Genomic DNA, 15578 nt, shown 5'->3' with positions numbered 1-15578 from the left:
GATTACCTAATCTCGTGTTTCATCCCACCCTTAATTATTCTGTATATTTCTATTTAATAATAATAATAATATATTTAATATTTAATAATAATAATACTTTAGCACTGAAGTAACAGACAGAATGAATATTTTTCCCACATCCACATCCTTGTCTGTCCCTGTGAAAGCCCTCTATATTCACACATTGTCATATTCATGCAGTGAACACCCCCCCTGCATTTCCTTCTGTGTACTGACTCTTCAGCTCGAGAAGTCCCACAGCCAAAATAACAGTAGGGACTGGCCTAAAAACCCTCCCTGGCAAATGTGTTGTGCATACATGCTTCCTGTGCCTCTCCCCGAGCCCCATGAGCTGCTTACACTCGGTCCGTGCCATAGCTGCGGTAGTCCACTGCTGCCGACACAGCCACGATGATGGCGGGCACGCCGTAACCTGCCAGGTAGAAGTACTTAGTCCTGGAGTGCTCGCTCTCAAACACCTCCACCAGCATGATGTAGAGCTGAACGCCTTCCAGGAACATCCAGGTGAAGGCTGCCAGGAAGAAGAAGTGCAGCAGGGCGGCAAAGACAGCACAGGCAATCTGGAGAAACAAATGAAGATTTATGGAGCTGGTCATTTGTCTAGTAAATTGTTTAGGAGATAAATACACTGTTCGAATACATTGATTTTGATACAGAACATTTTGTCTTAACAAATAGTACTTTTAATGGACTACAGTGGATCATGACCTATTTATATCCAAAGCACTGGCTAAAATAAGGATTACTAGTACAAATAAAAGCAGAGCGGAACCAGGATCCAATCAATCAAAACAGAGAAGCTTGAATAACAAACCTTCAGATGAGATTCTATGCCTCCGAGCTATTGAACTAAACCGGACTAAATGAGCACGCAGGACATAACAAGCACAAACCAAGGTCTTGACGAGGAAGGAATAAATGGGACTAAATCAAGACAACAAAGAAATTTGACTCAAAAGCAATTACATTAAATATTGGAATATTATAATAACTGTATGAAATCAGGCTATTACTTTTAAATACTCTGGTTCTGATCTTGATTCCTCCATTTGAGTTTGGAGGTGAATAAAAGGGCTCTGTGGTTGACCACACAAAGAGCCAAAGCACTTTGCAAAACGACCAGGTTGCTTGAATGCCTTGGCAGCAGCGTTGACAATTCAATATGATTTTTGTCATTGCCAAACATTTTGAATGAATAGAGGGGCTGCTAAATGAATCAGTGATGTGAGACACATGGTGCAAATCGAATCTGACACATTTTGGGATTTAAAAGGCCAATGAAAGCATTTAAGTGGTGAATAGAGGCAAAATCAGTGGCATTATTGCAACCTAATCACATGTTTTCAGTGAACTGTGTGATAAAATGATAATTAGTTCCTTGTAAGATGGTAATTATTATATACTGAGCTAAATGGAAATAAATTGGCATTCACCTGAGGCAAGCAGTGTTTCATAGGCAGAAAATGAAATGAATGGATTTTAGATTACATTGTTATCTGGTTACACCGTTATCTGGTAAAGCCTGAAGGATGAAAGCAGTTTGAGAGACAGATGATAAATAAACTAGAAAAGTACATAAATTCTACATAACATTAAAATGCAACAGAGGAGAAAAAAGTGAGCAGTAAATATAAAAGTTAGGCAGCTTAATTAAATGGCAGGCACTGTGGTTTGGGAGGGCACGATCTACATTTGTGGAGAGAAGCGCATTTTAAAATACCACAAATTTCAACATCAACAATATCCATCTTTATTTGAAACCATGATCACAGAGATGGGTTTTACACATTATTTATGATCCTGGTCTAGCCATGCTTCATAACAATTATTCCTGTTTTATTCGCACTTTTAGCTCACTCTTATTTATGGATTTGTTTTGACTTTGACTGTAGCTCTGCTTATACAATCCAAACACCAAAACATTCAGTGAAGTCGCATATTGCATTTTATTCAAAGAGGAGTAATAAACCTGCAAACAGCATTAACTGGGAGAAGGATAAGGAGGAAAAGCTTAATAACGGGACCAATTGGTCTGTGCTATTCATGCCTTTAATCTAAAGAGTCACTCCTGAATCAGTGAGTGGTAGCGCTAACACACAGACACAATTACCTAACAATGAGTTTAGGGGGCGAGGGAGTCACTCATTTCCATTTCTAATGATGGCACAGCGTCACGCACACACAGGTAAAGAAGCCTCTACTTATGCAAAGTCATTTGGTTTTTCCTGCTGGAATTAGAGCTTAAGCGTCCGCGAGCTAAGCGACGCTGAAGATGTTAATAGAGGTCACAAATAGTCACCAGTAATTAAGAGGAGAATGGCGGCCAGGCTGATCTACTGCATAAAGAAACACCATCCCATCCCCCGCACTGTAGCACTCACACAAACAGATAAACACCCACGTCAAAACACATTTATCAAATTTGCTCCATGTCTTCGTTTGAAATGAGCAGGTTGTCTCATTTTAGCGCAGCAGGGAGGCAGAGGCCCAGGGCGCAGCGCATGCCGTTCCCTCCTTACACAGAAAAACATCCAAATGGCTCGGAGACAAAGAGTAGAAAGCACTGCCGATCACTACTGCAGATATACAGGCAGGCACACAGCTCGAGTGTTGGTGGTTTGTTTCTAAGGCGACGCAGTATTGATAGTTTGCAGATGATGCCTTCAGCGTTCCCTGGGGCTGTCATGATAACTGTAGGCACTGCTCTGTCTGAAACTTTATAAGACTTTAATCTGAACTATAATTTAACACAGTCTGACCGGAAAGAACGGCCTATAGAACTGCAACAGGTGGGATGATTTGTACTGTTAAACAAGTTTTTCTCAAATAACATTACAGTCACAAGCTAGCTAGTCTTGATGTCTAGATGAACATTTCGCCAATACACATACATGTAGAAGACCCCCAGGGTGATGTCACTGCAAAGTATCAATATAATGTATATAATGTAGTTATTGCAACATCAACATTTTATCACAAGGAATAGAATTATAATAATGCTGGTTAGTTAGTAAGTGCCACTGTGGTTTCAAAGCAACAGCTGTGCAATAAAATGAATACTGTTGTGTGAATACTGTCATTGGGTCCTTGGGCAGGACACAACCCACCTTGCTCCCTGTGTCTGCGTACACACTGCTTATGAATGTGTCTGTGAATGTTTGAGTGATTCATTGATGTATAGCGCTTTGAGTGCCGTGAAGGTGGAAAAGCGCTGTATAAAATGTGACCATTTGCCATACCATGATTAAACAACCTAGTTTAGTTTAGGTTTGGTTCTGGATTAGTCACTGATTATCTCTTATCTATGGTTTGAATAAATAAAACAATCGTGCATACTGCCTGATTTAACGTTTCACTATATCAATTCTCTCCTTCTCTGATCCTCCCCTGGATTACAGAGAAATTTGTCATGCATTTAATCATTGATACAATTTGTCTAGTTTATTTGTTGCAGCCCAATTCTTCCCTCTCTGCGTCCCACATGTGGAGAGCCCAGGCATTAGAGAGGTCAGTGGATAAAATGTTATATCTGCTACATGTGGTTAAAGTATGTGGGGTTTGTTTACACTCTAATAGAGGTTGAGAGGGGTCATCGTCTTCATGGTCTTAGATGTAGTTTCTCGCCTACAGATGTGAATAGCTAAAGCAGAACACAGTCTCACATGAGCGGCATGGGTCACGCGTCATTAACTGTAATAGAAAGTGCCAATCTGGTAATGTTTAGTGGGAGTGAGGAGGAGAGGGTCTGAATAAGGAGGGGGTTAGAGTAAAGGCACATGGTAAGCTATGAAAAAAGGAGAAAGAAATTTGAATATAGTAGTAAAGGGACAGAGGAGCTCATTCTTCAACAGGCTCCTACAGCAAGAGATACAAGACTACATTCATAACACACCCCATGCAACTGTACAACAACTCACCCTTATGTAACAGATAATACTCCCTACAACTGTACAAGAACTCAGCCTTATGTAACAGATAACCCTATGTCCTTACTATATTTCTATATTTTATTTTTATTGTACATATACATTTATATCATTCTGCATTATTTGACACCGGCCTCTTGATATTTTTGCTGCTTATTTAGAATTGATCACTACTATTTATATTTTTCTCTTTGTTATTATAATATATTGTGATGTATGAGCTGCTGTGTCCAAATAATTTCCCTTGTGGATCAATAAAGTTTGCTTTAAAAAGTAGTTATATCCTAAACAAGAATTATTTACCAAGAAAAAGCATTGTAACTGGTTTTGTTTTAGCTACATTAGCCAAGTTTGGCCAGGGCACTGAATAAATAAATAAAAAGTTTGAGGTGTTGAGGCATTCTTGGATCATTTTTTTGTACAGAAAGTTTTTGGTGTAATTTTAAAAGGAAAAAAATCTTCTTTATTACTAAGTCTGCTTTGCTCTAACTAATTTTACTTTGCTTGTAAAATGTCTCTCAAGGCAAATTTCTGAGATGACAATGTAATAAAGCTGAAAAACGGAACAGATTTTGTCAGTGTGCAAATTTGTGTTTCTGATTTATTCTGGGAACGCAGCATGTATCAAATGTTCTGTTGATTTTGTTCTAGCCTCAATGTGGTCAACCAATAACAGCTAGTTAGCAAACATTTCAGAAGTTGGTATGCCAATAAAGAACTACGAACAATGGCAGAGTATGTGCATGAGCCAAAATTAAGTCTGTCTGAAAATTGAAACCAACTAATGAAACCATCTAGACATGTTTTTTTCTTTCTTCTCTGTCACTTTGCTGCAAGTACTATAGATCAGGTTTAATACACAACAATCAAGCATAACGATGACAACAGGCTGTTATGGTGACTACTCTGGTGTGATGTACTGCTGTAGCATTAGCCAAAGACAAACGCCCCATGTGGATACTAAAGGAGAAGTGATTGATTTGCTCTGGTCCGCTCACCGGCTGGTCCGCTCGGTTGATCCCCACGAGGAAGAGTGATTCTGCGATGAAGAGGCTGATGCACAAGTTCTTGTGGATGGTGTTACGGTCACTCTGAAGACCGCGGAAGAAGCAAAAGGTGAAAATACAGATGAGCAGGCAGACCAAAGACAGCAGGATCCCCACCCAGGTGATGACGTCCAGGAGCAGGTCATGCATACTGTCTGCTTTCTGTAACATAAGAACATTGGTGTTACAAAGAGAAAACATCCACACTCAGATCAAGTTACAGGTCAGATCTGTGGAGAGATGACCCCGCTCAAAGCCAGAAGGCTTGTTTTTCTAGGTATTTTTGAGTTATAAACCACTGTAAAGTAAACTATTAATGTAAGGTAGAGCTGTTTAATGTCATACTGCGTAATATTCTAGGCAGAGCAATGACATCTCCATTGAAACAAGCAGGTGACGAACCCTCTACCAGAAAAATTACACAATGCACCTTTAACCTCATTGCATTTCAAGGTTTTAGGAGAAATAGAAAGACAATTGCCAGTGTTTTCATTTGACATAAAACAGTTTTACGATTTTATTATGTCTATTGTAATTGCTACAATAAACTTTTGGCTGCACGACTGAAGTATTACACAAACATCTATTGTAAATGAAGAATTTCTGATTTAAATTCACATAAAGGCATGACTCCTGGTCATACAATACAAGTGTTCTTAATCCAGGCAGTGATTTCTATCGTAGAATGATCATCTTTTTGATTACAATGTCACCAGAGGGCCTGAAAATCATGAATATCCAATACTCATAATAAAAAAATCTTTCCCTTTGTCATTTACTTTTCAAGGTTGCAGTAATTCCTTTGCCTCCTGGTGTGCAGGGAATGGACTGGTAATTTGACAGGTCTCATGTCATAAGTGCACTGGCATGTGACTCTTTGTGGCTGGATTAATAAAATGAGGACAGTTTTCTGAATTTTACCAAGACATCAGCATCTCTCCAGTTGAGTTATTTTTTGTTATTTATTGCCTATTTGTTGCCACCATAAAATACAAAATGAGCTGTTATGCTTTGTTTAGTACCATAATAATTTCACGTTACACACAGATTGGTTCAAAGGTGCTATATTATGCACATTTCAATCTTGTGAGATTTTAGTCATGTTAGAACGTTGTTATCTCAACAAAAACATACCTGGAGTTGTGTGTTGTTTCATTCACACATGTTTGTGTAGCCCTGTACTATTAGTTTGTCTGCATCTCCAAAACTCAAAATGCTCTGTTCCACCTTGTCATCTTATGGACCTGTAGTTTTCACATTAACAGCTACTTTTTAACATTCAGTATCAATTCCAGGGCTGAAATTATCTAAATGATTCTAGTTAAGGTGCATGGACTTTAAAAACATGACATCACAAGGTCGAACAGTTTTCCATTTGAGAAAAGAACTAAATATGCAAGATATCTGTGTTAAACATGTGAATAAAACAAAACACAACTCAGTGGATGTTTGTGATGAGGAAACAACATTATAACACAGATCAGAAAATAGTGTAATATACAGTAGGCCCTTTAAACAAATACTGACCCGATATGCTCTGTGTTGAAACTTAACATAGACAAAAGCCTCTATGACTGATGCTCGTCTGACTGTTTGTCCCTGAGTGTTCGCGGTCTCCTCCATGTTTTTACGCGGCGCTGCACAGGTGCACTGGCTCTATCCATCAGTGTCCCACAGCCTGGCAACCTGAGCACTGTTCACTATGGAGCGGCCATGATGGATCTACTGCTCACACCCGCACACGGAGCTCACACAGGGGTTAGCTCTGACCATGACCCCTGCTACACTAACACACATCCCCTGGCCCCTGTGCGAGAGCCGCGTGTCACACTGAATCAAGAGCTACAAGACACAATTTAGGCGACAAAACTGAAACTGAAGAGACAAAAGGAAAGTGGACTTATCCCACACAGGTATTAACTGCTTACTCTAACTCCTACGTAGTTTAATACATATAATAATAGCAGGGGATTTACAGAGAATATAAAAAGATAGAACAACAGAAATTCCAGCTACAATAGTTTGCTGTTAACATACAGGAACAGTCTCTGGTGTTTTCAGGTGCACCTCTTATAAAGCTATATGAGCTATTTACATTTAGTCATGTGATATACCTGGTTTTAAAGGTTTACTTTAAAGGTGCAATCTGTAACTTTTCTGGTGGAGGGTTCATCACTACCTATTTGACTCCACGGAGAAGTTATTAATTTGCCTAGAATGTTTCACAGTGTGACATTTGTTCAGCAATAAAAAGATGTAACTGAATAAATGCAAGATAGATAACTTTAGAGACATACTGTAGCAAAAAAATAGCATCTCCACGAAAACAAGCTGGTAGTGGATCCCACAACAGAAAAGTTACATAATGCACCTTTAAATCTACATACAAAAGCTATTTAAATACTGAAGGTACCCCACAGAACTGCCATGCACAGGACACTTGTGCCTAAAAGTGCAAATTGTGTTTTTGAAATACCTACAGCAGTCTGTGCAATATTTAAACCCCTTAATACCCTTTCCTTGCAGTTCTGATGATTGGCTTGAACATTTGTCTTCCACTTTTATATGTAAAAGGAACAAAGCACCTTTTGGCTACAGCCTTTCATGTAATTTCTTAACATAATAGCATACTGCTGCCCTGACTGGCTTTTGGCACTGAGTGAATCTTATGTTCCTCATTGGCCATAAACTTAAATTTATAGGCGTTATTATTATGATATTTTGGCTGTAAAAAGAGGCCATCAAAAGCTTTTTATTTTACTCACTGAATATAGTATGTCTCAATCTTCCCCAAAATGTCACTTCCACCCTTTATATTCTTACCCCTGCTATGAGCCTCTAACTGTCTCTCTATGATTGGATAAACATTGTTTTTACAGCACACAAGGCTTGTATTCAGCAGTCTCCAAAGACAACTTGTATCTGTCTTAGTCATTCCGGGCTCCACAGGTGGAATACAAATGTCTTAAGTGCTTTTCCATTCCACTCTGTGTCATCATCCTCCTCTGACAAATTGAATGTAAAATTCCTCCTGCCAAATCTGATTAGTTACTATCATGGACTCTGGAGACCTGTGTTTCCCAGATGCTGTGGACTTTTTCAGGTCAGTTTTCTCTAATCAAATGATGAATGAGTGAGCCTACGGAAAACCTTACCTTGACCTCCACGTGGGCCATGAGCACGGCGAAGCTGGTGAGGTGCGTGCAGGAGCAGCTGGTGTGTGTGCGGTTTGTGGCCAGCAGACGACAGTCCTGTGTCGACCAGAATCCCGTCATGGTGCGTTTGGAGTAGCTCCAGAAGGAACAGTTGGGATTGAAGTTCTCTTCGGAATGCTAAGAGGAGGAAGAGTGTCAAATTAGGATGAAAGAAAAGAAAAGAGCGGTACATTACAGCTGCACATAGGGATAAGTGAAACTAAAAATGACAGAAGAAACATTACCTGCATTATGGGTACTATTTGTTAAAGGTTTTATAGTACGCTATTTTCTGATCTATATTATAATATTGTTTCCTCATCAAAAACATACAGTAGTGTTTGTTTCATTCACACATGTTTAACATGCAAAGCCTGCATATTTAGGCTGAGTCCTTCTCTCAAACAGAAAATACTCAGTTCCACCTTGTGAGGTCATGTGGTAATACAATAAGTGCTCCACTGTGTTTTTAAACTCTATACACTTTCACTAGAATCATTTGGATGATTTCAGTCCTGGAACTGCCAATCTACAATCTCTAATCTAAAGGTAAAAAAAATTGCTGTTAACATATAAACTATTTCTTCATGACATCACAAGGTGGAAGAGAGCATTTAGAGCTTTCCAGGCAGACAGAGAAATAATAAAAGATGACTCGAACATGTGTGAATGAAACAAAACACAACTCCAGGTATGTTTTTGAGGGGGCATTATAACATGGCTTAAAGCCCGCAAGTCAGTTTTATGTAATATAGGACCTTTCAATTTTTATTTTTTTTAATTAATTGACTAAAATGTACCCTCATACACAATAAACCCAATATTTATGTTAGGGATTATTTGTCATTGAAGAGTAGATAACAACTACCAGCCTTATTTTTGGAATTCTTCAAATCAGAACAAAATTACTACTACTAAAAAATGATGTAACCATACAGATCTATTTTCATCACATTGTCACAGCGCTGTTACTTTTTTGGGCTACTAAACTACTTCCAAATAACATAAAAATATGTTATAGGTAAAATGGTTAGTATTTTGGCAAGATTATCTGTGTTATCCACTTCACATGTTGTGGTCATAGTATTATGTTTGATCTGTGAATGTTTGAGACAAATACAGAGAGCAAAAGAGTCCACAGTGTAGCACAATAAAACAACAGACAAACAGAAGGGAGTGAACGCAACAGGGCAGCCACAAACAAACATGGAGTGGTGGCAGGAGGTGACAGAGCTGTGTCCGCTTGTTGTGCGAGATTCTCAAGTGTAGGAGCTGCTCGTGTTTGGTAAACTGACGACTCTGAGCGGAGTGTGGCAGACTGGTAAAGTTAGTCACTAAATGAGCAAGTGGCAAGAGCTCCTCACACTTTGGTCAGGCTTGTTAGAAAGCACAAAGTCAAAGATAACCACTGATGTTGTGATCCCACGCCACTCACATTAGCGAGGTTGATGCTATGCAGTGGCATCACATTGGGGCTGTTCTGCATGTATATGTATGGTGGCATGTTTAGCAGTTACCATGGGGACATTGTTCTCACATTAGCAAACAATGTCATTTTTTTTTAAAGGTGCATTGTGTAACTTTTCTGTTGGAGGCCCCATCACCTGCTCGTTTCTCTAGATATGTCATTTCTCTGCCTTGAAAGTTTCACAGTATGACATTAAACAGCTCTACCTTACATTAATTAATTTAAAGGTGGTTTTATAGCTCAAAAATACCTAAAAAAAAACTGGCATTCTGACTGAGAGTGGGGTCACATCTCCACAGATGACTGACTAGTAACTTGGCCTGGTTTAGTCTCCATGAAGATAGTTTAATATCATACTGTGAAACATTTCAGACAAAGCAATAACATTTCCATGCAGAAAAGCATTTGACAGACCCTGAACCAGAAGTTGCACAATATTTCATGATCCTGTTTAGGTGTTCAATTTTCAACAAAAAGGTGAAAGTGACAAACTAAAAAAAAACAACAAAATAAACTGTTGGTTAATATTAGCTAGCTTGTGACTGTAATTTTAAATGTGAGAAACTTGTTAAACAGCACAAATCAGCTCACCTGTTGTGATTCCAACTAAGTCCGCTCTTTCTAGTCAGATTGTGTTAAAATAAAGCTCAGATTAAATTAGTGCCTTCAATTAGCATAACACCCCCATGGAATGTTGATGACATCTGCTGCAATGTATCAATGGGTGCTTTGCAATGCTTCAAAGTATCAAAAAAAAAAAATCAAAAAGTCCAACCTGTGTCCTAAATATAAATGCGACCATGTTTTGAATCACACAATTTACAAATCCGAAAATAAAGCTGACCTGCTGTGAGCCGTATGTGAATCCATGTGCTGTGTACGTGTAAAAGATAACAGAAAGTGAGGAAACTGTGTGGTGATGCGGTGGGTAAGCAATTACTTGACACCACAAAGTGAATTGATTAGAAACAAACGCCCAGCTAATTGGAAACTTCATGAGATCCTTAACATTATCATGTAGGGATGTAAATGAGGCACAGTGCCAGTCCAAACCTGGCACACACACGCACTTTGAGTAAAGACCAATTTTACCACGTGTAAAATAAAGGGTGCATGGGTATTTTGATATAGCACATAAAATAACACTTTTTTCTGATCTATGTTATAATGTTGTTATCTCATCAGGAGCATACATGGAGTTTTGTTTTGTTTCATTTACACATGTTTAAAACATAAAGCCTGCATATTTAGTTATAGTTTAGTTATATTTAGTTCTTCTCTGAAACAGAAAACACTTTATTCCACCTTATGATGTCATGTGGTAATAAAGGACATGCTCCACTGTGTTTTTAAACTCTTAACTTTGTCACTAAAATCATTTGGGTAATTTCAGCTCTGAATTTTCCTATCTCAACTGAACAAATGGTAAAAGATAGCAGTCAACTTGAAAACTACCACTTCATGACATCAAAGGTGGAACAGAGCATTTTGAGCTTTGGGGACGTATACAGACTAACAATCCAGGATTATTCAAACATTAATGAAATAAAACACATCTCTGAGTATGTTGTTGAGGAGGTAACATTATAACATGGCTTAAAGCTCACAAGAGTCAATTTCACGTAATATGGGACCTTTAAACTTGATATCTTGTCCAAATGTTATCAGAGACTGCAGTAAAATTATACTACTGTAGACACTAACCAGCATACTGTAACTACACTAACCATACACTTGTGCAGTCAGAGTTGCCCTGGAGCAGACTGATGGAGGAGTGGCTACCATTGCATGCATACAACAATAGATCTCCAAAAATAGAACATAATGAAGATAACAGGGATCAAACTGCCAACCTCTGTGTTATGGATAATGTGTCTCACCTGTAAGTGTTTGACAGTGAAGACCACAGGTTCGGACAGGTATACTTTATTGCTCTCTTTGTTAATAGAGGCGGTGATGACCGGGGAGTTGACGATCACAGAGTAGTTGGGGTACACCGCCTCACTGCTCAGTCTGACACTGGCGTTCTCTGTGGACAGGTACGAGCCCAGATTTCTGTAGAGGACAAAGGCCATCCGGATCTCACCTGTGGGATGGACCGTACACATGAGTCAACACTCTTAATAACTGTTGTGTCCAGAAATAGCCTGTAAGAGCAGGGGTGAGAGAAACACACGGCGGTGGGTCTGACACACAGACACCCCACAGCAAGTGAGAGGAGAGGCGAGATTTTTTTTTTCTTTTACCATTTCGTCCGTGTTGCTTGAGAGTGCTGGCTGACAGTTGGATGGAGTTTCCGTGTAGCTCAGATTGGGGGAATGTCAAGTCCACAAGGTTTCCATCGGTGCTCAACCTCGCCACTTCCAGCTCTGAGAGGAGAAAACAAAAAACATCATGACAGCGTTAATGTCATCTAATTGCATAGCACTCTCTGTCGTGGTTTGTTTTGAAAGGCCCTGTGTAATAGCTATGTTTTGCCACTAAGTGCTTCAAAGCGGCATGCATGAATCCTGCCAGTCCTTTTTTCTAAACAAAGACATGAGTAATAACTTTTTTCGACTAAAAATGCCAACAATGTCTCCTGGCAACTGGTCAGACAAATGAAGGTGTGTAATCCGCTGTCTCTCTTGTATTGTGGGAATCTCATTTCAGCATCCAGGTTCGTTAGCACATGACTGATTGTGGCGGAGTAATGCGTTAGATAAAGTTTCTAATTATGGACTAATTATACCTTTCCCGTTCTGCTATCTCGTGCCCATGAGTGATTTTGTGATTTAGATGTTGCTTTTGTGGTGAAATGAAGAGCCTCCTGGTTCAAGTAAACAGCACAAGGACATACTTAGGACATGAGGAGGAGATGTGTGAATAGGGAAACTGTTAAGGAGGTCAGTGAAAGACAAGGAGAAAAAGCAAGAAAATTAAAAATACATGCAGTTTTTTTTATATTTGTATATGTTGATGTGCAGTGTTGGGAAGGTTACTTTTAAAACGTAATCCCCTACAGATTACAGATTACACACCCCAAAATGTAGTTTGTAATGTAATCCATTTAATTACTTAAAGTGAGTAATGTAATCTGATTACTTTGGATTACTTGATATTGTCATGTTTTTTTAAACGACATGAATGTAGCAACCACATTCTGAAAATTCTTGTTTGTTGTCTTCAAATTGTCTGAGCCCAAGTCTCCATGTATAAGCAACTGTTTGCTGTAAAGAAACAAAGACCATGATATCCTAATATAAGAGGTTTTGTCTGTTAAAAGACAGTAACAAGATAAGCCATATTAAAAAATATTACTGATAGAGAAATTATTTTTTATATGAGATCACCTTAAAATGTCAACCTACTGTTAGGTGTCATGTTGTTTAGACCTGGTTTAGTCCTGGTTTAGTCCTGATTTTTAGACCTGGTTTACTCCTGATTTTAGACCTGGTTTAGACCAGGGGCCTCATTTATAAATCTTGCTTACGCAAAAATCCGTGCGTGCGCGCTTCCTACGCCAACCGCGGTATTTATAAAACTCGCCTAAGGCGTGGCTCTTTGCTTAACTCTACGCCAACTCGGGACCTCCTGTAAGTTCTACGCAAAGTCTGGAGACACAGGGAAAAAGCGACACTCGTGGAGAGAGACAGAAGTGAACAGAGTTTGAGGAAGTGTTTGATCAGAAAATCCACGTATACAGAAGAATTACCTTCTGATTTGCGCATTTAAGTGTTTGGTTCGCCAAAATACGGAGAAGGGCTGTTTATTCCACTCATTATTCTCCACAATATTATACATTTGACACTCGTGCACGAGCGCGGCCACGTTCCCGGACTCGGTGTAGCGCAGAGTCCCACAGTCCACACCGCGACCATAGACTTCAATAGAACTCAGACTGTGACCAACACAGAGGACGAAATAATGACCCAACCTGAGAGAAAACGCTTCCCTTGGACGCAGCAGGAGCCAGATTTTGATTTAATGAACGCAACTTTAACACTTTTACTTTAGTCTTTACGCACCGAGCGGCAGATTGACCCGAGTCTGCGGACAACACGAAGCCCACTGCCCGAACCTGACCCGAACCAAAATCTTCCCTACATTTTTGTGTAATGGGGAACTCTTGTACATGAGAGCTGCTCTCTGACTGTATGAAGAACAGAATAATGCCCGTGCCCGTCCCGACCCAGACCCACACTCACAGACCCAGACCCACACTCACAGGTTCAGCAGTTTGGATGTTTCGTATGGATTTTAATTGGCAGAATAACATCTGTATCTGATGTGTTTCATGCTAAATCTGTGTCCTCGTATCCTCGTATCCCCCCCTCGCTCCTTTCCCTCTCCAGGGGAGGGCATCTGAATCTCTCGCACGCGCTCATAATTTGACCATTCAGATAAGCGCGTGCACGTATCTATGTGTATATGCATAAATACAGGGCCAGTCCTCACACACTTCATAGACAGACTTAAAAATATAGCGATAAAACTCTTGAAACAGCGAAAAAACACATGGGCTTTACTGCAAAGATGTGCTGCCTAAATATTATGAAATATGATTAAATGAACAGATGAGTCATTGTTGTCACTTTTAGTTTTGTATTTATTTATTAAACAAGGTTTAATAAAGTCTTTAATAAAGTCTTTGTCGTGATCACGTGGTGCTGCGTGGAGCGTCCTCCTCCCTCTGTCCCACGTGTCTCGGTCAAACCCACTGATTATCGGCTCATGTTTAGGGAAATATCATTCACGAGTCACTTTACATGCTCCTTTTATGGTGAGGTGGAGGTGTGGAGAGGGCGTGACGTGACGTAGGTTTACGTGCGCAAATTCTAGTTGCAGGTGGGATTTATAAAGCAAAGATTGCGTGGTTTGGTGCGTGCGGTGGGTTTTCTAAATATGGAGTTTGCGTGGCGCACGCCTTGTCGTAGCTACTAGGCGTACGCACTAACTTACGACAACTCCTGCGCAGTTTTTATAAATGAGGCCCCAGGTCTAGACCAGGTCTTTAGTTCTGGTTTAGTCGTGGTTTAGTCTTAGTTTAAACCTGGTTCAGTCCTGCTTTAGTCCTGGGTTAGTCCTGGTTTAGTTTTGGTGTTAGTTCTGATTTAGAGGCGCACAGGAGGAAGCACGGTTTACGCGAGAAAACACATTCCACACGCGGCGCACGAGACGGTAGTTTGATGACGATGATGAAGGTGTGTGTTTGTGTGTGTTTGTGTGTGTTTGTGTGCGTGTCCCCTCATGTCGTAGGACAGTAGAGCAGATATTATGAGTCTATGCAGGTTGTTTTCACCAGTGCCAGTAGCTCCTGTTTCACATTTAAGTTGTAGGCGATTTTATATTTGTTTTTTTTATATATATATCTCACGTCGGGAGAAGAATTTCCAAGACACAAATGCGTTTTTACCAATGCACTGCTGCTTCCATTGTGTGACTGACACCGCCAACTTTAACATGACGTTTACATCGCTCTTATTGCGCGCGTTCTGTTTGGGTTTCCTGCAATGAGTGGAATTACCGAAATAAAAAAATAAATAAATGGGATGTAGCACAAAATGTGAAAACAGGAAAATACCGCCTTGTAATCCACTTATTTCAGCAAAGTAACTGTAATCCAATTACCACTCATTGAAACAGTAACTGTAACGGAATACAGTTACTCATAATTTGTACTGTGATTACGTAACGGCGGTACATGTAATCCGTTACTCCCCAACACTGTTGATGTGTGGGATTGTGAACAACCAAGAATTATAGTAAGGCACTAAACTTAACAGTATAAAACGCAGATTGAACAAATAAAGTTGCAACTAATATAAAAAACAGTTAGCCTGATACATCAGCTGGTTTCAGTTTGTGGAAATCATCTGACCTTGCAGCATTAGGATTTGTTCGCTCAACGGTAGGCAGGTACTTTTTTATTTAACCAACCACT

The 15578-nt window shown here is 39.7% G+C and overlaps 1 protein-coding gene across 1 annotated transcript in view; it reads right to left on the bottom strand.

Annotated features, from left to right (window-relative positions):
• Positions 1-15578, bottom strand: part of adgrl3.1 (adhesion G protein-coupled receptor L3.1) — a 167142-nt gene that overhangs the window by 17916 nt on the left and 133648 nt on the right. Inside the window, exons 12-16 of the mRNA XM_055158568.1 lie at positions 11902-12024; positions 11536-11741; positions 8149-8325; positions 4946-5155; positions 361-581 (exon numbers count right to left, since the gene is read on the bottom strand). Of these exons, the coding sequence (XP_055014543.1) occupies positions 361-581; positions 4946-5155; positions 8149-8325; positions 11536-11741; positions 11902-12024 (937 nt within the window). The remainder of the gene's footprint in view (positions 1-360; positions 582-4945; positions 5156-8148; positions 8326-11535; positions 11742-11901; positions 12025-15578) is intronic.

Source organism: Boleophthalmus pectinirostris, unplaced genomic scaffold (genome assembly GCF_026225935.1).
Source record: "Boleophthalmus pectinirostris isolate CB_2022bp ecotype Guang Dong unplaced genomic scaffold, ASM2622593v1 HiC_scaffold_22, whole genome shotgun sequence".
Lineage (NCBI taxonomy): Eukaryota > Metazoa > Chordata > Actinopteri > Gobiiformes > Gobiidae > Boleophthalmus > Boleophthalmus pectinirostris.
The sequence above is the reverse complement of the archived record's forward strand: the minus strand, read 5'-3'. Positions and strand labels throughout refer to the sequence as shown.